Source organism: Penicillium waksmanii (assembly GCF_028829765.1).
Source record: "Penicillium waksmanii strain IBT 27052 chromosome Unknown utg000009l:1.0-4314994.0:1.0-4318279.0, whole genome shotgun sequence".
In the NCBI taxonomy this organism is placed as follows: domain Eukaryota; kingdom Fungi; phylum Ascomycota; class Eurotiomycetes; order Eurotiales; family Aspergillaceae; genus Penicillium; species Penicillium waksmanii.
The window spans coordinates 3259177-3286711 of record NW_026643255.1 but is presented as its reverse complement, the minus strand read 5'-3'; the positions used below and the strand labels follow the sequence as shown (position 1 = coordinate 3286711).

At 49.0% G+C, this 27535-nt stretch overlaps 9 protein-coding genes across 9 annotated transcripts; 3 read left to right on the top strand and 6 right to left on the bottom strand.

Moving 5' to 3' along the window:
* Positions 1-2572: 2572 nt before the first annotated feature.
* Positions 2573-3152, bottom strand: N7481_011570 (uncharacterized protein; the record flags this gene model as incomplete). Its single annotated transcript, XM_057270789.1, has 2 exons — positions 2573-2731; positions 2799-3152. The coding sequence occupies 2 exons, from the start codon at positions 3150-3152 to the stop codon at positions 2573-2575; spliced, it is 513 nt and encodes a 170-aa protein (XP_057117963.1).
* Positions 3153-3528: 376 nt separating this feature from the next.
* On the bottom strand, positions 3529-5934 carry N7481_011569 (heterokaryon incompatibility protein-domain-containing protein; the record flags this gene model as incomplete). Its single annotated transcript, XM_057270788.1, has 1 exon — positions 3529-5934. The coding sequence occupies one exon, from the start codon at positions 5932-5934 to the stop codon at positions 3529-3531; it is 2406 nt and encodes an 801-aa protein (XP_057117962.1).
* A 537-nt stretch (positions 5935-6471) lies between these two features.
* On the bottom strand, positions 6472-8332 carry N7481_011568 (MFS transporter; the record flags this gene model as incomplete). The annotated part of the gene is made up of 7 exons (XM_057270787.1): positions 6472-7032; positions 7105-7406; positions 7482-7862; positions 7922-7981; positions 8048-8105; positions 8172-8192; positions 8249-8332. 7 exons carry the CDS (start codon positions 8330-8332, stop codon positions 6472-6474), a joined length of 1467 nt encoding a protein of 488 aa, XP_057117961.1.
* A 1413-nt stretch (positions 8333-9745) lies between these two features.
* N7481_011567 (uncharacterized protein) lies at positions 9746-10244 on the bottom strand (the record flags this gene model as incomplete). Its single annotated transcript, XM_057270786.1, has 2 exons — positions 9746-9901; positions 9963-10244. Coding segments are annotated over 2 exons (438 nt in total), but the record flags the coding sequence as incomplete, so codon positions are not given.
* A 1053-nt stretch (positions 10245-11297) lies between these two features.
* On the bottom strand, positions 11298-14195 carry N7481_011566 (uncharacterized protein; the record flags this gene model as incomplete). The annotated part of the gene is made up of 2 exons (XM_057270785.1): positions 11298-13725; positions 13837-14195. The coding sequence occupies 2 exons, from the start codon at positions 14193-14195 to the stop codon at positions 11298-11300; spliced, it is 2787 nt and encodes a 928-aa protein (XP_057117959.1).
* A 4900-nt stretch (positions 14196-19095) lies between these two features.
* On the top strand, positions 19096-21370 carry N7481_011565 (uncharacterized protein; the record flags this gene model as incomplete). The annotated part of the gene is made up of 12 exons (XM_057270784.1): positions 19096-19204; positions 19283-19363; positions 19425-19475; positions 19555-19731; positions 19801-19989; positions 20051-20238; positions 20295-20318; positions 20374-20401; positions 20453-20665; positions 20716-20773; positions 20833-20964; positions 21016-21370. 12 exons carry the CDS (start codon positions 19096-19098, stop codon positions 21368-21370), a joined length of 1605 nt encoding a protein of 534 aa, XP_057117958.1.
* A 69-nt stretch (positions 21371-21439) lies between these two features.
* On the bottom strand, positions 21440-22217 carry N7481_011564 (GNAT family N-acetyltransferase; the record flags this gene model as incomplete). The annotated part of the gene is made up of 2 exons (XM_057270783.1): positions 21440-21491; positions 21589-22217. 2 exons carry the CDS (start codon positions 22215-22217, stop codon positions 21440-21442), a joined length of 681 nt encoding a protein of 226 aa, XP_057117957.1.
* Positions 22218-23059: 842 nt separating this feature from the next.
* Positions 23060-24843, top strand: N7481_011563 (uncharacterized protein; the record flags this gene model as incomplete). Its single annotated transcript, XM_057270782.1, has 4 exons — positions 23060-23471; positions 23523-23676; positions 23728-24167; positions 24227-24843. The coding sequence occupies 4 exons, from the start codon at positions 23060-23062 to the stop codon at positions 24841-24843; spliced, it is 1623 nt and encodes a 540-aa protein (XP_057117956.1).
* A 448-nt stretch (positions 24844-25291) lies between these two features.
* Positions 25292-27049, top strand: N7481_011562 (MFS general substrate transporter; the record flags this gene model as incomplete). The annotated part of the gene is made up of 6 exons (XM_057270781.1): positions 25292-25415; positions 25486-25643; positions 25699-25895; positions 25951-26103; positions 26166-26445; positions 26510-27049. The coding sequence occupies 6 exons, from the start codon at positions 25292-25294 to the stop codon at positions 27047-27049; spliced, it is 1452 nt and encodes a 483-aa protein (XP_057117955.1).
* Positions 27050-27535: the final 486 nt, after the last annotated feature.

The following is a 27535-nucleotide window of genomic DNA, read 5'->3' as shown; positions in this document are numbered from 1 at the left end:
AGGTTGGTGACAGTGAGGCTCTTTCAGTTCAAATGAGATTCAATAACAATGATAGTGTCAAAAGTCGATATTGATTTGATCGATTCAGCAAATAGAGGTTTTCGAAATAAAGATAGTGACGTCGTGAAATTTGCGGGGGAGGTATGTATAATATACAATCGTGAAACTGGGGAGTAAGGCTCAATAATAATAGAACGAATAGAGCTTTTTTTGATATCAAGAATCGTAAGTCGGGATTCTTGCGGAATGTAAAGTGTTTAAATGAAAAGATAGGGTATCAAGTATGAATGACCAGGAACCTTCAGCCTGGCAATCTATATAAGTTGCTTCGTGCCAGGCACGAAGTTGACGGAGCCAACTACGTCACTATTGCTGATATCATCGCTACTAGCGCAGTCGTCAATATTCTAATCCCTGCTACATTCGCCGTAGGTCGACCCAGACTATTTGCATGGTGCACGGTGCAGACATGCGGGATGGGGAGCCACAGAGCCACAGGGCGACCGTTGGTATCAGCACTGGCATCATAATAGTGGGTCTTGTAAGTTAATTTGATGAATCGAGACGCGCCTAGAGACCGACGATTCTTGATTATAGCAGGGGGGGCTTGCGAATCAGAGGTCGTGGTGGAGGTGGAGCACGGCGTGTCCGTATAGATTATAACATGACGCGGAGGGACCTCTAGGTAGCACTGCTTTAACTATGTGCAATTTCTTGTCTAATCATTCCAATCATATGAACTTGAACTTGAATAAAATCACATATACCGGCGTTATTTTTCGGCTGCTTGTCCTACTACTCATTCGTAGTACCCAGTAAGCCAGGGAGAATGATATTTCACCAGTGAATCCTGTTTCCAGTCATATGGCTCAACATCAGAACTCAAGGAACTCGTTATGTATCATACCATGGCAGAACAGGGCAGACGGAAATAAGTGCCCATTATCGAATGACTGGTTATCGACAGGTCGCGAGCCACGGAAGCGCTCTTTGGATGAAACGTGGGCGGGAAAATCAACTTGTCGGATTGGCTGAATCCAGGGGTCCTTGCTCCAGTCGAATTCGCCTCCTCGGTTTTTACCGCTGTCAGTCAGTCCCTGTCAGTCCCTGTCAAGTGTCCTGTATAGTGAGTGGCTCATGACCATCACAGTTTGGGCTGATGCCAGCCTCGACGTCGTGTGTCAACGACGAGCTATCGATTTATCGAGATTAATTTACGAGAGCTATTACATCAGATGTTACTTGGCACTACAGAGGTTTGACAGTGCAACTGACCGCCGCAAGATTCTCATCTCTATTTCCATGGGATTTCTTCTCCTTGAGATAGGATGAAACAACGCCGGCTCTGGATCCTCAAGTATTCCTGTTTGTGGTCGCAGCTATGACGCTAAATCAGTAAGCAATTCGGGGTTGTACTGCTACATTGATATAAACTCCGTAAGCAGCTGGCCAATGCATGTCGAGCCAGATTGCATGGGCCAGGCCCCCCTTGTCAGCCCCGAGGTGAGTGGAGGAAAAGAGGGTCGAGCGCAGCCAAAGCCACCGGAATACCGGCCGAATGAGATCATGCTCGATCGGGCGATTCATCATTTTTAATCTATTTGAGTGGAGCCTTCAGCCACACGAGTCATCCGAGGCAAGAGCTGATATCATGGGGCAAATATCAAGGCAGGGCGAGGAGTAAAGACTCTTACACGTTTTACCGTTCTTCCCATGGTTCTCAGATTGAATTGTATCATAGTATTGCAATATTGATCGTTCGGTGCGACTGTAAGAACCACCTGACGTTCGATCAGCGGCCGTTTTCCCGCCGCGTGGACATCGGCCCACTAGAAAATCCCCGACAGCGCGCCAAATCAAGGTTTGGCACTAGGGCCAACGGTGTGGAAATCAAGTTTTTTCTGGTGCGTCCTTTTTTAGTAACTGGGGTAGTCTTGTCTATTTTCATCATGAGTGGCTGCAATCTACCGATGGTCTTCCACCGTGGAGAATGCAACATTCTTCACAAGAATTGGATCCATTCTCATTCAGACAATGACCTTGTGTTTCTACTAGTCTGACGTGGAATTTGTTTGGAATTTTCGATATCTCGATATTTTTCGCTAGCAAGTATATGTGCTAGCAAATATATGTGGCATTCAAGATCTACTGCCTGTTCAGAGTGTGCGGACCCGCGCATCCCCCTTCTACGGTCGCATTTTGGTTTGAATGGGTATATCGGGGGTATTTGTCCAAGGGCTCGAAAAGGTGGACCAAGATAAATACCGTATAGTCGATGAGATTCGTTGGAAACCTGAACTGTTGTCGCTTCAGGCAAACCCAGATAATTACGAAACGTCATATGCTACGTTTAAATGCCTGTCGTTCGTCGGTGGCTCCTAGAACCGACGGCATGCAATCGGAATCTGACGTCGATTGGCAGGCTAATAACCATTGAAATCTGCTCGGTCTACCTTATGCAGAGCATCCCTTAGAAATTAGTCCGGTCATTCCTGGTTTCCAGATCTGTTCCTGCATATATGTACGAGTATGTATCATCATCATAGCACGGCCCTCGATGTTCATGCTCTTTTTAGCTCGAACGCCGCAATGTAGACTGTAGCCCGACACCGTGGCTCGGTGGATCACGCTTAGATTGAACAGTATGAATTGCCTCCGATGTTATCAATTTTTTCGACACGAGATGGCGTATGTACTCCATTGTCCATTCTTGGCATCGTTTGTTATTGCGCTGTAAACAAGCATTCTGGTTAGCAAAGCTCCTGGTATAACACGCTGACTTGATCTGGCAGACTCACATCATTCACTGGGGCCAGGAAATTCTCACTAATTCCGGGAGGAGTCACCTGTGAGGCGGCAATCTCGATATTCCCTCTGGGCTCGTAGTCGGTACTCTTGATATCAGTTGTAGCATCGACGATATTTTCAGCATCGACATCTCCAAGCGGTATTAGAGAATAGTGCTCTTGTGTGTCATTTATAGGAGAGTAATTTCGTTTGAATTCAAGGATGTAACCAGTCATCGGTGCACCGACAGCCTCGATCAACGTTCCTTGGTCTGGCTCTGTGGCGGCAGGAACAAAGATCGCAAAGTGCGCCCGTTGAAACTCTGCATTGCGAGACGAAACGAGGTAAATGGTTCTGGATGTCATAAAGTGCTGATGGGAGGATGTAGAAGGTAAAGATCAAGATCAAGACGAAGATGAAGATGAAGGGGCGGTGGATCAACTTGGTTATGCCAATGACGTAATGCGGGGAAGCCAACCAAGAACAGTAGGGTTTAGTTATACGGAGTACATACTAGTATCAAGACAATAAATGGATACAATAATCTTGAGGTATTCGCATTGATGCATTGATTTAGGATGTGTAAGAAAAGCGTCAGTTGCACACATGGCACATCGCCTGATTGAACATCACGGTACTATATAAGCGTAATCTGCTTTTCTTCCTCAGCCAGACCAACCTGACTCATAATCAAGCGCATCTTGATATTATGATTAACCCTTGGATTTAGTTCTTCAGGTATCAACATCCCCAAATACTCTCCCTAGCCACAAGTGAAGCTTTGAATTTCTCCCATTTCCACACGCCGGTCTCGAAGGGCGCGAGCCACGTTCGCGCCATATCATTTCCCGGAAACGTGGGCCAACTCGAGCTCATATGTTTCTCCGTAAATGACATTATCCTCAATAGTTTCTCCGTCGTCTCTGCCCATGCTCTTATATCGCTCATATGAGAGATCAGATCCTCAGGCTCGGAATCATCATCTTCAAGTAATTCCACAGGAGGTGCCGAGGAACCCGAAACAAACGAGAGGCAGAATCTTTCCAGATCCCATGTATATTCGGACGGTAGTTTCCAGTCACGTAGACTTGTCCATGCGGTATTCAATTTATCAGCTCGAGGCATTTTCTCCGTGCCGCGTATTTCATCGTCTTGCTCTCCGAGATACTCAACAAAGGACCACACTTTTCCAGAATCCTGGAACATCAAACCGAGTCTGTCCTCGTTGGCCTTCCAAGAGTCCCTAAGAGACTGCTCTAATTCTCGAATCTCCAAGAAAAATATTTTCACGAGGTCCAAAAACCTGGCTGTTGAATGGAAGGATGTGCGGCGGTCAGGTTCAGGGGATATTTTTAGACGTCGCCAGATCACATCAAGTACACGAGAGTCAAATTCCACTATTCCTTCTACATCCTCAGTCGTCATTCGATAGATGTCGAGGATATTGGGTGAGGCTTCGGCTGAAGAATCTGAAGAATCCGCCTCCCAAGGAAGATACATTGTTTGAGGTTGTCGAAATGAGACCACACACGTGGTGAGTAATGAATACGCCTCTTTTTCGGGTAGATATCGTAAAAGAACAGGATGATCCATTCCCTGCAACAGGAAAACAGAAACACTGTCTTGTTGGGTTACGGTCGCCGGTAAGTTTGCGTAGCCGAAAAACTCAAGTGATCTGTGACGGTTCGTCACAATGTTCCCCTGATGGTCTCTTGGAAAGATGCTCCGACGATAACTTCTTTCCCGCATTATTGAGAATAACTGCCATCGTCCATCGCAGGAACATAACCTGATCGCAGAGCATTGTAAAGCTCTTGACTTGGGGTCGACAAGGATCTCTATGTTGCTCGGTACCATGCCATGAAATGAAAACGCTATCATCCCCTCCATTCCAGGATCAGTGTTGTCGATCTCGTGACTGGGGAACTGAAGGGTCTGCTTCTGAGTCCAGTCGGGAACCCACGATGGTATGTCGAGATTTGACTGGCTTGATCCTGCAAAATTCAAAATTCTCATATCTCCGAGATAGGTGGCAAGATATGCAGCAATGCCCGTGTAAACATCTTCAACGGATAGTGAATAGTCAGGTCTGATAGCTTCATCCACAAGGCCCAGCACGCCGAATACTTTGTCCCGCGGATCCGAGCAGTCATACTGTGAGGCAGCAAGAAGGATATCTAGAAATTCGTTATCCGAGCTTTCATTTCCAATTATACGGTGTACAATCGAGCTGTTGGTTGAATTAGGCGCGACCGTGATCTTTGTTCCTTTGGACCAAGGGGTAGCAGAATCTCCCGAAATAAGCACTAAGTGTCGGCCGACCAGAAGTTCTTGGAAGATCCAAACACGGGAGAATATGGGTAGGTCAGAAAAGCATCCCCAGGCACGTTGTGATTCCGCAGAGTGAATCTCAACGACACCACCCGCGTTCGCTTCTTTCAAATTTCCCAAAACCAACCCAGTTTCGGGTGAAGAATCACCTATAAATGTAAGAATATCTTTCGCATTCGCATAAATCTCCCGTGAGAGACCAGCTTGATGATTCCTTTCGAGAACATCATCCAGATCAATACATAGTTCATCAACCCAGAGAAGCTGTGTCGAATCAAGACTTCTGATGTGTCGAAGGGCAGATTCGCAGTTCCTGTGAACATAAATAATGTCCCAGAACAAACCTATGAAGACGGGTTTCCATAGAGATGACCCCCCAGCGGTGGTATAAGAAACAGCATCATACGTTTGAACAGGCTGTTCACGGAGATGTGTTTTCTCCCACATGACATGGACCGGCCCATCCGAATCCTCACGTGGCATCAGTCTTATGAGTCGAATTTCATCGTCAAAAAGGGTCTCCGGTCTCGCGACTTCTTCATTTTGGGTCACAGTCGACCCCACACGAGAGATCTTCCGAGGGGGCTGCGTGACTTCAACAGCTGAAGAAAACTCGCCTAAATAGCGCGCCTTTGCAGGCCATTTTAACGGCTGGTTCTCTGTTCTCGGTGGTGGGGAGCGGTTCTTCTGTTGAGTCGCGTCTGTCGTTTCATCAAGGGATGATAGTGCGGAGCAACTTTTGCAGTGCAGAGTGGAATTAGAGTCAACCAGCACGATCTCAGGACTCTGACAGCCGTCATTGTGCCAGCGTCTCATCTTTTGTTTCTTTTTCACGCCGACTGTCCTTGTGTGTTTGAGTCAAGGATTCTAGGGTCTTGAATGCTGAGGATAATTGTCCAAATATTCCAAGGTTTATGAGGTGAGCTAGGAGTTTCTGGATTCTAGGCCCCAATCCAAGGTGGCGTTGCGGGGCTGGGACTCCGCCTTGTTTGCAAGATATCGCAATGGCAATTGGACGCTTGGTGCATTCCAACTCGCTGAAGCCTGAAGATCTTCATGAGTCAACCCAGCCTTACCAATGTGATCTTTGATTATTGTAGCGCTGCTCGAGGTACATCAGCTACTAGTATGTCGCCCTCTTAGACAAACACCCTTTTCGCTCTTTTTTCTCCTGATTTGAACATAACCGATGAAATGGAAGAGCATAGCTGGAGCTTGCTCAGCATCCACCGATCAATGAATTTTGATGACTGGGTATCTATGTTGTATAATAAATCACGATCTCTAAAACCCCGAAAACTTTTGATCTCGTTTGCATGCAGGAATATTTCCTGCACAAACTCAGGCTGTCAACTACCCATCTCTTTCGGCCTCAACCTCGACCCTTTTGGGCCAGGCACCGCTAAACAATCCAATAGGCACGGCCGTTACGGCACACAGTACTCCCAGCACGAGGGTCATCGCAGCCCAACCTGCACGCACCCGCATTGCACCCGCCAAGATCGGACCAAGGAGCTGACCCCCCGCAAAAGCCATATTAAATAGCGCATATGTCTGGGCGACCGGGCTTTTCTCTCCAAACGCTCCAGGATTCTCGATCTCATAGTCCCCAACCACCTGAGAGGCTTCTGTCATGGCGGTCACTTCTACCGTGACGACCGCGAGGCCTAGAATGAACAGGAGGGCTGTTAGCAAAATGATGTCGGCGGTTGTGTTCTTGTTCACCAAACGCATCAAAATCCAGGCGCAGGCCGAGGCTGAAAAAGCTAGAGCTGCTGGGATTCGGACTCCAATGCGATCGATAAATCTTCCGATAAGTACGCCTGCGAAACTGGGAATGGACGAAGCGACGAAGATCAGCCCTGCACCGCCAGAGGACCAACCGAATGTCTCCATGACGTATAGCGGGATGGTCTGTATAGTATAATCAGTCACCAGGTCATACTTTCAATCAAGGCAGTGAGCAAGCGGGGAGGGTAAACGAACGGTTTCCAGGGCTGCAGTTATAACAGCCATCACAATGGTGGCCATACATGCAAGGGGCAGTCGGGGAGACTTGAGAAGACTGAATATCGTCGCGTGTTTTTGTTTGCCCAACCTTGGGGGTCTAGCGCAAGGAGTCGAGGATCTCAATAAGGATGTTTGCTCATCGCAATGTTGCTCGATCCCGGTACAAGTATTCCTTGCTTGGGGAGACTGAGACTCTGGGCGAATTATTGTGTTGTACGCATCAGCCTGAGAGTCAATAGCCTGCGAATTGAAAGTGGGCCCCGAATTTTGAGCAGTTCCTATACATCCATGCAATTAGTATGATCACACACACAGCGTTTCGTCTCTCTCAAAGTTGGGATGACGCCACTCACTCGGCACCTCGATAATAGCAAATCGCAAGATCACATCCAGAGCAATAAGAGCCACAGGAATCATAAACGTCCCATAAAAGCCCAGCCTCTCATACATGATGCCACCAATCGTAGGGCCAAGCAGGAATCCCCACGTCATGCCGATTGTTGTTTGTCCCATGGCCTCCCCGACCCGCTCCGGGGGTACATTGTCCACAACTATCGCAAGTCCAACGACCCAAACACCGGCAGCAGAGAATCCCTGCAGGCCGCGTGCAATGATAAGAAGCACCATAGAGCGGGCAACGATGAAGAGCAGAGTCGAGGCACCCAGTGCAAGCAGACCGATGACGAAAGGCAATTTTCGATATCGAGAGTGGTCAGCGAACCAGCCGAAGAGCGCTATTGTGAAACCCTGTCAGATCGATAGGAATGGCAAATATCAAAAAGCAAATACATACGCGATCCAATAAGAAGAGTTGCGCCGTAGACAGCTAGCAGAACCGATACCCAATATTGTGCTGTTAATGACGGTTAGCGGGGCAATGTGAGCAAGAGAAAATCGGAGGTTAATCAATCAATCATACCATCTTCCTCTCGAGCTCCAACGCGTTCAACCAGTGCAACGGGAATGATAGGGACAACCTTGGCAGGTATCATGTGTTAGAATGAAGTGGAGGATCTATGATTGTGATACGACATTGATCTTACCATGCCATAGATGAAAACATCCTAAAAGAATGACGAGATCAGCGACCGCAAACAAACTCCCATCCGATCCGACATACCGTGAAAATCGCAATCGTCACCACGATGACAACAAAAGACTCGGAAGCCCGAATCTTATGAAGCCAAGGCTTTGTCGATTCCATATTGCAAAACAAATTATTATAAACAGAACAGAGCCACTGAACCACAACTGAAACCCCTCGCAAAATCGCAAAACCCAAAACGAGAAGAGGATGCGGAGGACAGGATCTCCGCTGAGGGGCGGAGAAGACGGAACTCTCAGACCTGATCCACAGGCTAAACGAGTACTAGTCTGAACTAAATTGGTTAGTTAAGTCTCGGCCAGGGTTCGTCTCGTTGCGTGAACGGATGATCGCCCCGGTCTTCAGCTTTCAGGCTCAGATCAGATCAGATCAAAGGTTCCCCCTCGCCACCCACCGCATTGTTGCACCTGATCCAGACTAGTCTGCCAACAGTGCGGCAGTGGACTCGACTCGGACTCTCCTTTTCACTCTCATTTGTATATGCAGGTGATTTTATTGGCTACCACTAATACGCCTCTGAAGTTATCTTTGCTCTACTGAGCATACGGAGTGGAGTTGGCTCTTGATAGAGGGGCTGAGGATCCTAGGCCGGGCCGCTTCGCCCCTGGTGAAGCTTTGCCCCTAATTCCCCGCCCAGGAAAGCAGTTTGATTAGCGATCGTCTTGCCAACGCTGGCCGATTGTATCTCCTGCTCTGCTACTAGTAGTCTGGGTTTAATACTCATCCAACACCAGCATGGTGAGATGTCAGTCCAGTTGTTGTATGTATGAAGATTTTATGGTTCAATGCCGAGGCAACCCGCGGCCCCGCGACAAGAACCACTGCGAATGCAGCGCTCAAGAAATAGTCTCACACATTTTGCTGGACTGTCTTTAGGCCGCTCCCTTTAAAGACCCTCCTAGGATTGATTCCATAGATTCATTCACGGGTGCATAGGCTTTCCTTCGCCAGGAGCGGAGTCTGCCGTGTCGTTCCTTAGATTGGCACAATATCCTGGTCCTGGTATCCATTGAGGACGAAACGCGATGTCCTCAGATGGCGTAGAATATTCATTGTCCTGATTTGTTTCTTGTGTTCTGACTTGATTGTAGAGCCGATTTGCAACCACATAGAGTGTCGCCTTCACTGCCTCGGGTGTCCCAACACGTCCTATTGCTTGAGCGCCGATAGTCCAGTCTGAAAACCATCCTGATGACCACAAAGATCTCTATAAGCTCTGCTACGTGTAAAATCCAGCAATTGTGTGCCGTGCTCGGTAGCGAAGACGGCGATGCGCGTGGGGAGGTATATGGGCCTCCGCTTCCAGTGCTGCGGTCGCTACTGTCCACAATGCCGACAAAATAACCTCTTTGGTTGGTAAGTGCCTACTCTTTCCTTTGCTCATGTGGAAATACGTTTCCTCTTGAATGTTTCCTGGTTTTCTTGTTCGCGCAGCCTCTTTTGGCAAGGAGAGGAGGGTTCACAGAAGGCGACCAGTACAGCCGTAAGTCGAGAGGGGAAGGTGTTGTATGGTTAGAAGGGAATTTTCGTCCGCCGTATTACGGGCCACGTTATGGGGTACATGGCAGTTTTCAGTCCTCGTAGCCCATTTAAAAGCCCGCGAGGAATCTGGGCTTCATAAATGTAGATATACTTCGAATCAAGTACGTTCGTGATGATTAGGCGTGACTAAAAATAGTTATTAAGATGGGATAGAAAGTCAGTGAGGACGAATTGTAAATGTGACCACCTTAGGTGATGTCGATACCAACATCTGCTCCTGAAGCTGCGCAAGCGCTAATAGATGGCACAGAAAGTATGGGTCCACGGTCCATCTTGTCGGGGTTGCATTTATGGCTCTCCCTGTTCCATGCTTCTTCAAGTATAGCAAGCGATCTTGATTGATCTTTGAGTACTGGACATAACCCACTAACGGAGGCGAAGAGCTGGAAATAGGGGTTTCACGACGACGAAAGACTAGGTAATCCGGGCGGTGGGCGGGGCGAGATTGGAAATGGAAGGGAGGTCCTTTTCTATTCAGGATTTGTTAGCTGCTTCACGATCAGCCCTTCTGGGGGGTCTTACCGAGTGGTGATGAAGCCGCGTTCTCCGCCTGTTAAAATCTTGAAAAGTCACTCGCACTTCTTATCCGGTGACAAATTGGTGGCAATATACTGAGCATCTTCTGATCCTTGAGAACAAACATCTCCGTCTCTATTGTTATTTTCTTGAGAGCTTTGCAGGTGAACATGGGCAGTGCTGATGACTCCGAATTGACACCCTATCAGCTTAAAATGACGCGAGGTCCACTGTAACGGATTTCTTAACTGTCGGAGGTGGTCACACACAAAATCATGGAGGGATATTGGAGTTTATTTCAGCTCATTGCGAGGCTCTGCCCAAAGCCTGACAAAGAAGGGGTTTGACGTCAATTCATTGTGGAGTGGCAAAACTCTGACCTTCTAGGGGAGTGCATGGCGACAGGCAACATAGGAAGATGGGGAAGTATCTACTATTTTCAAGAGTCGCGAACAACTGAATGGACCTGGTCGAGAAGGTCACCGCAGCCCCCGAGTCATGTAAATGCAATCATGTGATGTGAATTGCATTGCATATGACCATCAAGTTAATGATGTTATCATGGAAATGAGCAGCCTAAGAATTTACAATATTGGAATAATGCCAGTGCATGCAGTAGATAAAAGGCGAGAAGCAAGGATAGAATAAGTATTTCATAATGTAGTTACTCATTATCAACAAAGTCGAAACAGAACCCCAGAATATGCAAAAGGTATGTACAAAAAAAAAAGGAAAAAGGAAATGAAAAAAACTTGAAAAAACCCCCTAATATGTGAATGTGAAAATGTGAAATATGCCGTGCGCCATGCTGTTCAGATCAGAGTCTTCAGAAAGGACTGAAAATTCAATAATCATACAAAATGCGGGAGGAGATGAGTGAGGTCTTTTCCCACCTTCTCTCTCCCTGGGTATTAAGGTTTTGTGCAGTTTTTTCTGGTGTATATTCATGGTTGTGTGTTTTCCAGTGTGTCGGAGAGGGGAAGGTTGGTTATGGTTTGTTGGTTGCTCATGGCCCCTTATATCCGTCAGCCCAGCCTGATTTGGATGGCGCCTTCGGCCGGGATGGGTCATATTCGTAGCGGCGCCAGTTGTCAGCGACCCACCACTGAGCGGCATGGGATGCATCATGGGTCCACTTCACGGCGTCAGAACCGTGCTGTTCCTCAATGGCCTTGAACAGGCCGTCCAGGTCGAATGACTTGATGGGGCTCTGCTCCTGGGGGTCCGTGGAAGGGTCGCTGAAGCGCCACTCAACCTCGTTAACCAGAGGAACGACGAGGCGGTATGGGCGGTTAGCGGAGCGCATGGCGACCAGGGAGCCACCGGTGTTCATTACGGTGAATTGATAGTAGGCGGTGTTGTTATTCTCGGCAATGATGGGACGAATCATAGACTGGCCCTCGTACATGGGCAGCAAGTCGCCAACAGCGCGGGCGCTCACATGATCAAGAGATCCGGAGGTCTTAAGAAGATCAAGAATGGTGGGCAGGATTTGAACGGAGCTCACGGAGGAGTTGATCGAGATAGGCGGAATGTTCGGGTTGGCAAAAATGAGGGGCACATGGAAGTTCGATACTAAGGGGTTATCATATGGTGTCACATTGCCGTCCTCTGGGAGGCTCAAGCCGTGATCACCAGTCATGACAATGAGGGTCTCGTTGGCGACGCCGGTCTCCTCTAGAAGATCCAAAAAGTCACCGTACCACTTATCGTTGACGCCGACGGTGTTCAAGTAGCGGTTCATCTGGTCGTTCTTTCCACCGAAAGAGTTGGATTCGGTACCGAAAAGATCATCGTACTTTCCATCGGGGGTATCCCAGGGGTGGTGAGTGATACCAGTCAGGTGAGTGAGGAAAAGACGCTCGTGATTCGTCTCGGCCCTTTCGATGGCTTCGCGGAAGTAGCCCTTAAGGGATCCATCGGGGTAGCCCCAGAAGTTGAACTTGGTGTAGTTGAAATTCTTGCCATTCGCGATATCCTCATCGATAGACTCGACTGTGACGACGTTTTCCGGCTTGAAGCCGAGTGCGGGGGACAGCAGGTTCTGGTGATCGTAGGTATCGGTAATCGACTGCATGAAAGTCGGACGCCAGGGCCACATCTTGTAGTCACTGCTCTTGGTGTCGTTGGTTTTGGCACTCAAAACGTCAAGCACTTGTGGCAAACACGGGTTATATATATGGTGCTCATACTCTTTGTTAAAATCGATAACGAGAGGAGAAAGACCGCATGTGGTCGCCTCGATACTCTTGAGGGTGAAAGTACCGCCAGTGTAAGAGTTGTCGGCGCGAAGACCACCATAAGGTTTGATAGCACCCTTCTTGTGAAATCCAGATTCGGCACCAGTCAAGCGTTCAGCGACCGAGGTCAGGTTGGCCAGACGGCGCTGGACGTCCTTGGGAATGCGATTCTTCTTGTGGGACTTGACGAGACGCTCGTGCATATAAGAGCCTTTGCGGAGGGGGAAGACGTCGTAGCGGGTGCTCTCCATCTTGAAGACGAAAATATGCTTGATGTTCACCTTGCCGCTGTGGAGAGCCTCCCGGAGAGGCTCCAGAATGTCCTCGCCCAGGTTCGAAATGGTCAGAGGGTCCTCAGTGGCGTTGTAGTGGGAGTACTTGTTGCCGTCGAATCCGCCCTTCTCCCAGTCGCGGAATCCAGGCCAGTCGCCCTCGGGAAACCAATCCCAACGAGGGGGTGCGGTCAGAGCCGTCAGCTTGCCGTGCAGATAAGGGTCGTCTGAGATCATCTGAAGCTTGCCCTTGGAATCGACACCGGCAAAGGGGGAAATGATGACTGTTTGGGACATGAACCAGAGCGCTTGCTCGGAGGGACGGGCGAGACGGAGAATGAAGATGATTGCAGTTGGGACAATGATCAGCGCACGCTTGGCGATTGGTCTCCAGTCCTGTTTCAAATCGTCGAAGCCGCTGTTCATCCTGTTCATCCAGCGCTGCTTGAGGCCGAGGCCGAGGCCGAAGTCCTCCTCATTGGATCGCGACTGGGTAGGCTGATCGAGCAAAGGAGCCGAGTTCATCTTGTCCTCGTCGTCTTCATAGTCACCCAGAGGAACTGGCTCATAGATCTTCAAATCCTCAAACAGCTTGCGTCCTCTGCTCCATCGGCGGAAGACCATCTCCATCAGAGACCTAAACGCGGGCTTGATGACGGGGATGAGGGGCTTGGTAATCAAGGCAAAGAATGCGCTCCAGGTGTGCATCACCCCACCCACGGCATTATAGAGGTGCGGGGTCGCAAGTGCAGCCACCACGATATAGAGAGCCTCGACGATGACGAGACCGGTGAGACCGGTGAGCAAAGTGTTGATGGAGGCGGGGTCGCGGTTGAACCCACCGGCCTGGCGCCAGTGGATTTCGGCTCCGGTAGTGAAGTAGAAGGAAGTATTGGCAGCGGCCATGACTGAGAGGACGAGACTAGATAGAAATTAAGCTCAGATTAGAAACGAGGTTCGCTTCCCAATCGGGCGGACGCGCACGCGACCTTGGATATGGGGTGTTCAAAGAACGAGAAAAGAGAAAACTTACCTAGCCACGATCATGGAAGTAGCAGCACCAATGCGAATCCATTTGTGCTGGTAGCTGCGCGACAAGACGTGCGCCAAAAACAGGAAGATGATGTCTTGTACGAAAAAAGTCGAGCCCCAGAGGAACAGAGTTCCGACGGGGATGGAATCGATATGGGCCCAGATATGCAAGAGCTTGGCGAAGAAAATGGAGACGAAGAGGAAAGAATACCAGAACTTGCGAGATAGCTCCCAGGTGAACGAGGCTTGCAGGCCACGCGCGGGTATTGTGCAACAGAAGAAACGCATCCAGCCCAGGGCCTGACCGGCGAAGCCCGGAGTGGTGCCCGTGGCATTCCACGGGGAGTTGTTGAATTGCATGGTCCTAGATGCTTCACGGCGACATGAGAAGCATGGGAGAGGAAGGAGGTGAGGTGATTAGATCATGCAAGGAAAGCAAAGATCCAAATCGAGAGGGTTCAGGAGGGAAAAGTGACCGGGGGGGGGGGAGAATGGCGCGGACGGGAGGAATAAATAATTATAGAAATAGAAATGGAAGAAGTGGAAGTGGAACATGGGGAAAGTAGTCAGCGCCCTTCACCCTCTCGCACTTCCACCACCACCACCACCACCAACCATACACAAGACTACTCCAATACTCGTTACCCTTCAAGCATCGCCACCAGGAACCCGTACGAAACCATACTCTGTATGGCCCTGGAATTGCCTGTGGACCGTGAGCCCCAGTCAGGGTTTCATCCAATGTTGCTTAGCCTCTAGGGTCATGCGGGCTTTTTCCCCATTCGAGGACCAAGTGGGCCAGTGCTAACCCTCTCAGGGTCTGATCCAAGAAGCCTTGTTCCTTTTACTGGTACATACGAGCGAGACGAGTGAGACGAGTGAGACGGGTGGAGACCAAGGCTCGCACGGAGTCTCGGGCTGCTGGCAGAATCCGCTTGCTTTGGTACACGACAACGTGGCTGTACCTGTACCGGCTGTCACGGTAGAGGTTCAATGCTGGGACTGGGACGCCTTGAAGGCTATTCTCGTTCTCTCCGCCGGTCTATACATGGTCGACATAGCCCCCTATAAGGAACTGTTCGCCCCCAAGTCAACTCAGTCAACTCAGTCGATCTCTTTCGCCGCTGCGCCGTCTCTCTGTTGGAAACAACGAGACCCATACGGAGTACTGGTAGAACCGTGCTGAGAGGAGTGGAGAGCAGAGCAGAGGAGTGGGAGATTAATGAGCGCGGTCCGGTGTTACTCGTATACGATCACCTACGCGGTTAAGGCCTGCACTATTCATATTCGAGTCCACTTGTCCCCAACGGCAGACACGAGATGAGCTACTGAAAGCAGTAGTCGCTGCGGCTCAAGAAAGGAGCAACAGGGATTTCATTTTGGCCCCCCCTATACTCCGTACTCCTTAGTGACCCCTAGTGACCCCTATTGGCCCCCTTTGGCTCCTACTGTAGTGATCCTGTCCAAAAGTGGACCTGGTGAAAAAATCGTTCCCTTCTCCGCCACCGCTTACCACTTCAGGACACGCGACTGGCCAATGTTTAGCCTGATCGTTGTGTATTTTTACTAGCTTCGGACAAGTCCTGACAAGTCCTGACTGGTTCTTACACCTCCCGTACAACGTGTGTGCCCCAGCTTTTTGGGGTTCACAAAGGCTGTGCTGAGGCGGAACATAGCCGACATACATTATGTACGATCCTTCCTACTCCGTACTCTGTTTATCGTTTCCTGATTCTTTCGTTTCAGGGCGGAATCTTCTTGAATGCCAAGGAGGGCCCCCACTGGTAAAGGTGATGCCTCGGGGAGGGACATCTGCCTAGATGGTTGTGGTTGTGTAAGAGTACAGTATGTATTGAAACTCGCCTGGCTCCACCCCAGACAGAAAGGCTTGACTGTCGAATTCCAATAGAATCGGCTACATTTCCGGTGGAGTCCGTCCAGGGGCCAATCTTGGCGGCAGGCAGCCAGATGGGTGGTGTCCCAGAGATCTCTCAACCACGCAGGGTTCTGTGATGTGATGTCAACTGGAATCTTGTTCTCCTCGCCCCCGCGTGGAAGAGAAGGGGCCGTGCAGACCAACGGCAGAGAACGTTGTCTAGCTGCAGTTGGGACGTCATTACTTTTCCTTTCAGGGTCGATGTACTCGTACAGACGAAGGACGAGGGTCGAGGGACGGCACCAGAAAGTCAGTCCCTCATCTAGCCAAGAGCTATTCCCGATTCTCAGACCCAAAGATGAGCGATCCGGCCGAGCACCGAATTAGCCACGCTTGTCGATCGGGTGGGCTTCCAGAATCCACCGGCGAACTTCTTCCCCGACACTATCTCTCGATTATCTAAATTTTGTCTCTGAATTGTCTCGGACCATACGGACTACCGCAAACTATTTTAACCTTCCAATTCAATGGGAAATCACCATCTTATTCTCCTAATTTGAGGGCGAACGATGGTGGCACCTTCATCCGGTGTACGGATACACATACAATTACCCCTTTTCCTATATATACCCGCATGGAGATACGCTAGTTAGTCCGGGTCAAAAAGCAAAACGTAAAACGTAAAACGAACTAGTAGCGAGCCTTATGTACACAATTTCATCTCCCTCCGTCCCCGTCAGCCTTATAGCGTGGTGTTTGTGTGTGCCTGTGCCCTACCGGGCCGGCTAGTTTGGTCCCATCCGATTAGTACGCCTTGGCCACCTATAATTAGGTCTTCCGTGATCAGTCTTGCACCATCGCCTCCCAATTTCTGAGAAATAGTCGCAATAAGTGAGCCATTGCAGCTTAACTCTGTACGGTACGGAGTAATCTCGAGTCTGCATACGTAGTATAGCTTGATTTACAGAATACGAAGTGCAGACGCCGCGTACGAGTATGTACATGGGTATGTTTGTTTGTACATACACATTCGGGCTGGCCCAACACGGAATCAATCACCTGGTCACTGTCTCACTGCATGAAGCCTATTTCCCCATCATACCCTCTCCTTTGTACAGCTGAGATGAGCTACGCCACTTCTCCGTCGGCGAGCTTATTGCAGTTAGAGGGTATGTTTCTTATTGGCTCTGGGTGTGTACCTGGTGGTCTTCAGGGTTCCGGGGTCCCGGATTCAGGGTCCAACTGCAATGCATGGCGCAATTTGGTCGAGAATTTGGTCATGTCAATTTACCTTGTATCCCATGTACGGGTGTACATGCATATATCGCGAGTAGACTTATCAATCACATCACATATAGAACAGATATTCCAGATATTCTTTTCAGGTTTGCGTCGTACTTCATGCACTTGACATCTCATTGGCATGAATGTGAAATGAACAGATCGTATTGCCGGTTACCCATACTAGTCAAAGTAATGAATGGGCTTTTATTTCTGGGAAATTCGTATTTTTCCTACCGCTCTCCCTTGTCGTGGTCTTTGATCTTCTCCGTTGAACCCTCTTTCAAACAGTGCACGAATTAGAGAATCGGATGCCTCGAAATCATCTAATTTGATCATTTCATACCTGTCATGGCCCAGCCTTCAGTTCAACCGTTGGTAATTTTCAAAAATCAAATATAAGGCCAGACAGCCAATCGGCACGGTATGCCGATTTTCGCGCTGCATAGGTCACCTGTGATTCATCACATTGAGAAAAAGAGGCCTAGGGTCAAACGTCCTTTCAATTTCTAGGAAGACTTCAAGATTTCCATCTTCCCCAGTGTCTCCCACTGGCCCTTTTGAGATTCATAGCCATGATATATACAAGATTTCTCCCGGGCGCATCCTTTCCGCCACATGCCGTATAGTCCGTCAATATCCTAAGCTACCCACACCACGACTAAAGAGCGAGATATTTATTCACATTCACCTTGGTTTATGGAACAAAGTAATTCCGTAGTAAAAGAGATCTTGAGTTCAGCCCAGCATTATCGCAAGCAGCCGTAAGCACTGATGGGACTCGCAGGATTGGTGGAATGGGATTCTCACAACGGAAGCAGCTGGCAACAAAGCCGGAACAATTCCCCGACCATGGGCAGTATTTAATTATTTCTTTAGTATGCGAGTTTAGACTTATGTAGTCGTAGGTAGATTTCTCTCCCCCCTCCGATCGAATCAATTTAGCTGGGGTGTCTAACACGGATACCGTGGGTCAGCCTCTGTGACGAACCTCAACTCGACAGTCTACTAGTATTATACTGTAGCACTGGATAAACCAAGTTTGCCTGTTGGCTCTCTTCTAATTTCGGACGGATCTTTTGCAAATACTAAGAGATAACAAAAGTGATGACAATTTGTCCGCCGTCCACGGGCCTTCCTGAGGTCTAAGGTTAGTACTAGATAGTAACTAGTAGTTAGTACTAGTAGCTACATTTCGCAACGTGCTGTAGTTCGTGCCTACTAGTTAAATCCCATGATGGCTTCAAGGTTCAAGTTTCTAAAATCATTTTTCTCCAGACTCCGAGTCACTATCCAAGAATTATGGCACACTAGCTAGGTACCAAGGTAAATTCTAGGACTAAAAAACTTCTAACCTCGGGATACTACTAGTAGCATGGGACTTCAAGCTCTGCTCGCTTGGCCATGTTTCCACCCCTGCACTTACAAAGGCGTTCTGCATGACTGTGGGCCGGGGTTAATATATATCGCCACCAGACTGCCCAGGTGCGAGCCAAAAAGTCTTCAAGTTCGTTCTCGTTCTCGCGCCCTGGTTACAATGTTGAATGGTAGCATCGATGATAAGTTGCAACGACCAAATCAACAACCCCGTGGCAAGCGAGCAAAACCTTCAAGTTTCTACAATGTGACTGTAGCGCTGCCAGTGCTTAAGCTCCAAGAAAGCCTCTGATCACCCGCAACCACCTCCACATTCCTCACCCTCACAAAGCTGGCCCGCCGGGGAAGACCCCTGATCGCCGGTGGTGAGAACTGATTAAATGGTCCAAGTCCCCACCCTTAGAGTGAGTCCTCGAGGGCTCGCAATCGCTCATTCGTCCTCCCCCGCTCTCCCCTCACCGGGGGAAACACCGGGGAAACCGGCAAACTCCCCCATAAGGTTACAGTGTTGCCCCTGCTAGCCGATAAGAGCTGCAGCACGATAAAGGAGAGATACCATATATGGCATGGCATGCTCTAAAGCTTAGGGCGACTTAAAAAGTCCTGCGACCGGTGCACGCGTCGGTTTCGAATCCTCCTTCTAATGTCCTTGTGCCCGCCCTCCTCGACTTGACCATTTCACTTCCCCTGAAATTTCGTCCTTGGCTTTCACCAAGCAAGAGCGACATGGGCGTCCCAGAGATTAATGCCGCCGCACCAGAGGCCAAGACCTCCGATGGTCGCACTGCGGTGATCAAGGTGCAAAATGAAGACGAATTGCGTCTGGCTCAGATGGGTGGGTGTTTACAGAACTTCTTTCTCTCCCATACTGCCACGTTATGATCGAGTCGACTCCGTCCTAACAAATCAACAGGCCATAAACAGGAATTGAAGCGCCATTTCTCGGTCTGGAGCTTGATCGGCTTGGCTGCAAACTGCACAATTTCTTGGACAGGTACAATATTATCGAAACTCGACACTTTTTATATGTTAGTCACAGCGACTGATGAAACTAGGTCTTGGATTGGGATTGATCACAGCGATCAACGCCGGCGGGCCTGGTGCACGTAAGTCCCTTTTTTCTCTTCTTTTCCTTTTATTTTGGCCCCCATGCTTCAGGCGCAGGAGAAACTGACAGGATCCTAGTTATCTACGGATTTATCCTCGTTTTTATTCTGCAGTCGTTTGTCGGGGCCTCGCTCGCCGAATTCGTCTCGGCATACCCGACCGAGGGAGGAATGTACCACTGGATCGCGGCCATCGCCCCAAAGCGCTATAATAGTGTGTTGAGCTTTGCAACGGGATGGTGCACGGTTTTTGGCTGTGAGGATATTGCCTGGATTCTTCAAAAAAATACTTGCGCGTGTGAATATTGATCAAATTACTTCCTAGGGATCTTTACGACCGCGTCAACGAATTTGATCTATGCTACGACTGTTATGGCATTGATTGCGCTGTACCACGAGGATTTGGTCATTCAACCCTGGATGACCTTTGTTGCGTACCAGATTCTGAATATATTTACGTCTGGAATTGTCATGTTCGGAAACAAATTCATTCCGATGATCAACAAATTTTCTTGTGAGCTGCACAAAGGGACGGGCATGTGTGTCTATGTGTGTTGGTGGCTGATTTCCCCAAGTGGTTTACCTACAGCTCGCATGGTTTATCACGATGGTCACGGTAGCTGCCGCGGCTCCGAACCATAATGATAGCAAGTTCGTCTTTAGAACATGGATTAATAAAACCGGCTGGGAAAATAATGCCATGTGCTTCATTACTGGACTGGTCAATCCCTTATACTCCTTGGGAGGACTGGACGGAATATCGGTATGTTACCAAAATTTCATGATTGTCAGAAAGGAATTATCTCTAACGAGTAGTAGCATATCACTGAGGAAATGCCCAATGTATGTCAAGGCCAATGGCTATCTGACAGAATAACTTTGACTGACTCCCATCAAGCCTGGAAGAAACGCTCCTCTCGGACTCGGTGAGTTACAATCGAAATTCAAAGAATAGTTAAGAAGCTAATTCTCCTCAGCAATTACACTCTCAATCGCATTCGTGACCGGTGTCTCGTACTTGCTCAGCCTGATGTTCTCCGTCCAAAACTACAACTCCCTGGCCGATACGCCAACCGGCCTCCCCTTGGCTGAAATCTTCTGGCAAGCAACGTCAACCAAGGGCGGTGCCTTTGGCCTCATTTTCATGATATGGATCGCTCTCGGCCCCTGCGTGATTGGATCTCAACTGAGTGAGTTGATATCAGGCCTCAATATGATTGAAAGTGTACTAATTTGTTAGGCACTGGGCGCGTTTTCTGGGCCTTTGCTCGGGACGAGGGTCTCCCTTTATCGAGAGTGTAAGCACATCTGTTTTAAAAAGCGCCTTGTACATTAAGCTAACGCTATTATTATGTAGTTGGGCGCGCGTCCATCCCCGTCTGGGCTCCCCGCTGAATGCCCAGCTCTGCGTGGGCGTCATTATCGCTCTTCTGGGCTGCATTTACTTGGGATCCACGACAGCATTTAACTCGATGATGAGTTCCGCAGTGTAAGTCTATTCGGATCCAAGATGAAAAGGTTCTACTACTAACAGCTTTAGAACCGTCAACAATCTCGCCTACCTGGTTCCGATTTTAACAAATGTTCTCCTGCGCCGCAAAACGATGCATGCAGGCCCATTCCACATGAGCCATGCCGTCGGCATGAGTGTAAACATCATTTCCGTGTTGTGGCTTGTCTTTGCGATCGTATTCTTCTCTTTCCCCTTCGAGATGCCGGCGACAGTCTCAAATATGAACTACACCTGCGTTGTCGTTGGTGGATTCCTCATCTTGGAACTGTGCTGGTGGTTGATTGCGGGCAAGAAATACTCCCAAACTGTCCAGCGCGCCCGCGAGGAGGAACACAATGCTGCCATGATTGTCGAGGCGTCAAGCACGGATTCTGGGCCGTGATCGCGGGGGGAAGGTAACGTGTAAATTGGCATTATCATGATTCATATCCATAGTGGACATATATGCGGATTAGATATTCGATGTGTCTGGCGCGGAACACTGCAAATAAACCGTATCAATCCTAGTAGTTTGTTAGTCACTGGCACTCTGGTATAGCCTGGTACCTATGGCCAGATAAAACTATAGCATAGTTTTGATGGGAGTAGGGAAATATGTACCAGTGGCCCCGTTTAAATCCAACCCTGGAGAGTCGGCCACGCTCCTCAAATCCACGTTTGATGTACCACCTGCGCAGCGCTTCACCTTGATCCTTGCCTTCCGGATCCACCGCCATAACGGCAATTATATTCTCCACTGTGATCGTCGGAGGCAGGGTGTGCGACGTAGAGGAATCATTGCCAAGACCCCCGGACTCAGAAACGCCTTCATCAGCGATAGCGACATGGCGAATCTTTCTTTCCCGCAAAAGCGCCACCATCTCCGCAAGTAGTCTTGATCCAATTCCTTGGGAATGGTTGGCTGGATGCAAAAATAAACTCAACTCCACGCTCGGTGCATATGCAGCCAGATGGCCGCGGAAAGGCGAGAGATAGGCATATGCCAGTACAACTTGTCGAATGTCGGCTCGGGTATCTGAGAGGGGGTAATCATTGGCCGAGTGCTCGCCCACGGCAACGAGGTACGGGAGTTTACGTGCGGCCAGTTCGGTAAACTTGGCATGGTATGTCTCGTGTGGAGGCGGAGTCTCCGCGAATGTGAGTGCCGTGTGGAGAATGTAGTGGGCGTTGATGGCGCGAATCTGGGGCAGATCGGAATCTTGGACCGGGCGGATTTGTATGGGGGACATTTTGAGTTGGTGATATGATGGTGTACGAGTATGGTGGTGCTACGACTTTTTGTTTATCCCGAGAGACGATGTGGGCGGTAAAGTGAAGTGATGGCGGAATTTACTGGAGAAATCCGGTGACTCAACTTTAATTTTACTGGCAAATCTGATACGTCGCTTTGGGACAGGGTGTTGTTCATGGGATACTACGAGTATGAAGAAAGCTTGAATCTCAAGCCCAAATTCAATTTACTGTTAATTTTATGTACTCAGTGCCCTGGAAACCAATAGAGGAGTAACAGGACAGATCAGCAATGGATAAGGGAGCAAAAGTGGAACTAAAAGTGCGACTGGCGGAGAAGTAAATGACGGAGAACGAATACCCAGCGGATAAAGGCCGGAGAAAGAACGGAGAAGTAGCGGAAAGAGTTGTGGAGCAATCCGGAGCGTCGTTTGGGGCTGAACGCAAGCCAGGATGGCAATCGAATATCGGGTAATGTGCTCGAGCTTGAATGGAGAAGTGGACTGCACCCCGGATCTCCCCTCCAACCAAATTGCGGGGCGAATCCCTCGTGGACATGGGGATTTCTTGGCTCTTGACAACTCGCCCAAACATCGCCGTCGCCAAGAGGCCTAGGGGGGGTTTGGTGAGAGAGGAGAAACCCCAGACGATGCGTCAAATGGCCCTTTCTGGAGGCTTGGCTAAGTGCTCAAGCTCTATCGTCCTCCGCACGCCGAGACTTGGGGTTTCTGATACGTGCTATAAAGCGCTCTCCTTGTCCCGCTGTAGTTTTCGATGCTGGAACGACTTCAAGTTTCGACGCCCTGCATAATATTCGTGTACCGGGTCAAATCTTTCAATCATGCCTCCTTCACAGTCGGAACGTGCCTCTTTTGATTATGTGGCGGATGAGAAACAGCTCTCCCCAGACCACGTCGAGGACTACAGCAACGTGACAGTAATCGATGGTATTCAAGTGCTTGGACTGTCCCCTGATGATGCCGACTTCTACCATAACTTCACACCCGAACAAAGAAAAACTGTTTTGCACAAGGTAATACCCATCCTCCTCCCTCAATACGGCCGATTTATTAACACCTACCAGGTTGACATTCGCTTGGTGCCCATGCTAGCTGTACTCTACTTGATTTCACATCTCGACAGAGCGAATATCGGCAATGCGAAAATTGCAGGGCTGACAAAAGACCTGGGGTTGACTGGAATCCAGTATAACATTGCCCTTAGTCTCTTCTTCATTCCATATGTCTTGCTAGGTAAAAATCAACGTGATCTGATTTTTGGTTCTATCGTTAATCAATTAACAGAGGTCCCAAGTAATATGCTTTTGAAGAACTTCAAACGGCCTTCAGTTTACCTTGGAATTCTCATCATCTGTTGGGGAATCATTATGACTCTGACTGGAATGGTCCAGAATTTTGCTGGTTTGCTTGTGGTGCGCATTCTGCTAGGTGTTTTTGAGTAAGTTTGCAGATCAATTGTATGGCAATTAGCGCTGACTTCTGATGATAGAGCTGGATTCTTCCCCGGTGCAGTGTATCTGTGCTCTTTCTGGTATATGCCAAAGCACCTAGCAACTCGCCTGGCTGTCTTCTACTGTGCTAGTGCCCTTTCAGGCGCATTCTCTGGATTACTGGCAGCCGGTATTGCAAAGATGAGCGGAGTCGGTGGACTAGAAGGCTGGCGATGGATTTTTATCCTTGAGGGAATCGTCACTGTTGTCCTGGGTGTCCTTTGTTTCTTTTTCCTTATCGACTCGCCAAAGTTGTCCGGAAAGTGGTTGAACCAGGATGAGATTCGCTTCTTGGAGTTGCAGCACTTTATCAAAGATGGTGGGCAATTCCAAGAGGAGCGGAAGTCGACTTCATGGAAAGATATCAAGGCCGTTTTGGGTAACTGGAGAATGTATCCGCTGGCGTACATTTTGCTTGCTCAGTCAGCTTGTTCCTACGGTATGTTTCTTCTCCCATCGAAGGCAACGAATATTCAAGTTGCTAATCCCCACAAAAAGGAACCAAATTTACCCTCCCCACCATTACAAAGGGCATGGGCTTCCAAGACACAGCCGCGCAGCTGATGACCGTCCCTCCCTACGTGGCGGGCGCTATTTCGGCGATCTTTTTCTCCGTCTTGTCCGACCGATTCTACTGGCGTGCGCCATTTGTGGTGATCCCACTGCTAATTATCGTGGTTGGATATTCTATTATCATGGGGCTAAATGGCAACCTGAAAGCCAATATTGGCCCGGGATTCTTCGCCATTATTCTGACCACCATGGGTATTTACCCTACCCACCCGGCCACGACCTCATGGACCATGAACAACCTGGCCCCTTCCAATCGCCGCGCCATTGGTAGCGCTTTCAATATATGTGTCGGAAATATTGGAGGAATCATTGGCAGCTATATGTACATTGACAAAGAAGACCCAACCTACCCCACCGGCTTTGGCTTGTCATTGGCGTTTGGTGGGTCGGCCTTTGTGGCAGCTGTGATCCTCGAGCTCTCCTTTATGTGGGCCAACAAGAAGAAAGCTGCGATGAGCGAAGTCGACATTCGCTCGAAATATACCGATGAACAACTGCTGGATATGGGAGATAAATCGCCTCTGTTCAAGTATACTCTTTAAAACCTGCACCCAAGGATGAATGAACAATCACTTGGAACGAACAATGTTCCTAATAACTTGAATTTCTTCCAAAGCGATCTGAAATTTGAATTAGTGTTAGCAGTAATAAGACCTAGATTACGGAATGTTTCTGTGATTCTTACTTTGAGGGGCAAATGCTGATCTGTGGGACCCTTTACGCCGTGCGGTCAGAATCCGCTGACATTTTCCGCGCCCACGGGGATATCCGACCGGAATCTGGGGTGACGCGGTTCGAGTCCACAACCGGGATCTCGCTACTCCGAGTCGCAGGCTTGGGTATTAGCTGGAGACGAAAGAGAGGGGTCTAGGGACATTGAGAGGAAGTGGTTTAGATATAACTTGGCAGCAGTATTCTGAGTCCAATTCGATCCTTCACATTGTGTGCTTTTTGTTTCTTTGGAAAATCCCCACACATCTGCAAGCAACCATGGAGGTGGAAAAAACCAACGATAACGAGACCACTCATTTGGAGATTTCCCCAAAGGCTACTCTCCAAGAACCTACATTTGAAGGTCTGACTCAAGAGGAGTGTAGGAAACTTGAAAAGCGACGTGAGTAGTAGCCGGCCAGTCACCAACTCCGTGGCAACTAATGCCTACGGCTACTGACCACATGAAATAGTTGTGTGGAAAGTTGACCTGCACCTCATTTCATCGCTATGCCTGCTTTTTATATTCAATATTCTTGATCGCTCAAACATCGCCAATGCGCGGCTTGGCGGCATGGAAAATGATCTTGGCCTCAGCGACCCCCAATACCAAACCGCCGTGGCTATTATGGTGAGCTTGGCCCCCCTTGGCGTTTGCGCTTGGCAATTGACACCTTTTTGTATAGTTCGTGGGATACCTTCTTGGCCAGATCCCTAGCAATATCATCCTCACTCGCGTGAAACCGTCTCGGTATATTCCCGCCGCTATCTTCATATGGGGTGGAATCTCGATGGCCGCTGCGGGTACGAAGAATTTTGCTCATATCATGGTGGTTCGGGTTCTACTGGGATTTGCCGAGTCTCCCTTTTTCTCAGGTGCACTGTAAGACAAAAGTGGCCCCCATCTGCCTATATCTAAGTGCTGACGGAATCACTAGTCTGTTGGTCAGCTCCTGGTATAAGCCTCAGGAGATTGCCCCTCGCGTGGCAGTGCTTTACTGTGGTAACACAATCGCCAACGGATTTGGCGGTCTTATTGCTGCGGGTGTCTTGGATGGAATGGACGGAGCCGGTGGATTAGCAGGATGGAGGTCAGTGCTGCCCCTTTGTTCTACCCGTATTGAGAGTATGCTGCTGACAGGAAATTACACAGGTGGCTATTTATCATCGAGGGTGCCGGTACCATGGTTGCCGGAATTTTTGCAGTCCTGTTGCTTCCTGATTTCCCTGAGTCTGGTCAACGCAAGTGGCTCTCGGAACAAGAACAGCGCTTTGCACAGTGGCGATTAGCTCAAGCTGCGAACGATGAAGTCGATGAGAATGGATCAATTAAGCAAGCTCTTGTTGATGCCTTCACCGATCCAAAAGCCTGGATTCTAGTCGCAATCCAGGTCTGTCAACTCACATCGCAGACATGGACATACTTCTTCCCAGTGAGTGCAATTAGTACACTTTTTTCATACACGAAGCGGCCTCTAATCAACGCCTCAAAAACAGTCTATTGTCAAGACACTTGGATTCAGTACCACGGTAACCCTTCTCATTACCGTCCCCGTATATGTTTTCGGATTCTTTACCTCCCTCGGAAACTCCTTCATCGCTCAGTACACAGACCAGCGTGCCATTTTGATCATGTGGCCTCTGCTCGTCGACATCATCGGCAACGTCCTTGTTGTTAGCACAACTTCGACAGCACCACGCTATGTGGGCATGTTCCTGATGTGTGCAGGCTCATACTCGGCGTTCAACGTTGTCCAAGCCTGGATTGCCAGTACTATTCCCCGAACCAGAACAAAACGTGCTATTGTCTACGCTTTGGTCAACTTGTTCGGCAATTCGTCTAACATTTACGGATCCTACTTTTTTCCTGCCTCCGACGCCCCCCAGTATCGCATGGGAGGGATTATTCTGTCCTCGTTTGCCGCTGGCGGTATCATATTGGCGGCTGCACTGGGTCTCTGGCTGCGAGATATCAACAAGAAGACCTTACAGGACGAGGACGAGGATGGTCAGATCAGATACAAGTATCTCTGGTAAATGGACCTTGCCTTGAAGAAAGCTAGACATGGGTTTAGACAACCTTGAAATGGACGACCCACATGGGAAGACATCATATTACTACAAAATGAATATGGAACGCCTTTTGGATGTGTTGAAATGATCTGGTTTGTACCCCCACGTCCTCAGCCAGGCTGCTTTGGGCTTAAATACTGGCCAGATTCCATAGCGTGGGGACGTATTGGAGCAGCTCCAAGAACTCTCTCTCTCATATAGACTTAAAACACCAAAATTCAATGCATTTGAGAGCTTTCATTTGAGACAATGAACACTATTATCATCCAGTGCCTATCTTTTCATAAGCCTCAGCCACGCCAGTACTAAGTAGACTTGAAACTTGTTTCCTTTGCCAGATATTCACCATTCAAGATATTGTTCCAGTCAATCGACCCCTTCCTGAATTAACATCACTTCGGGGAAATCCCGGGGCTCACGGGACCACCGTGGGGGTGCCCCAGAAGTTAA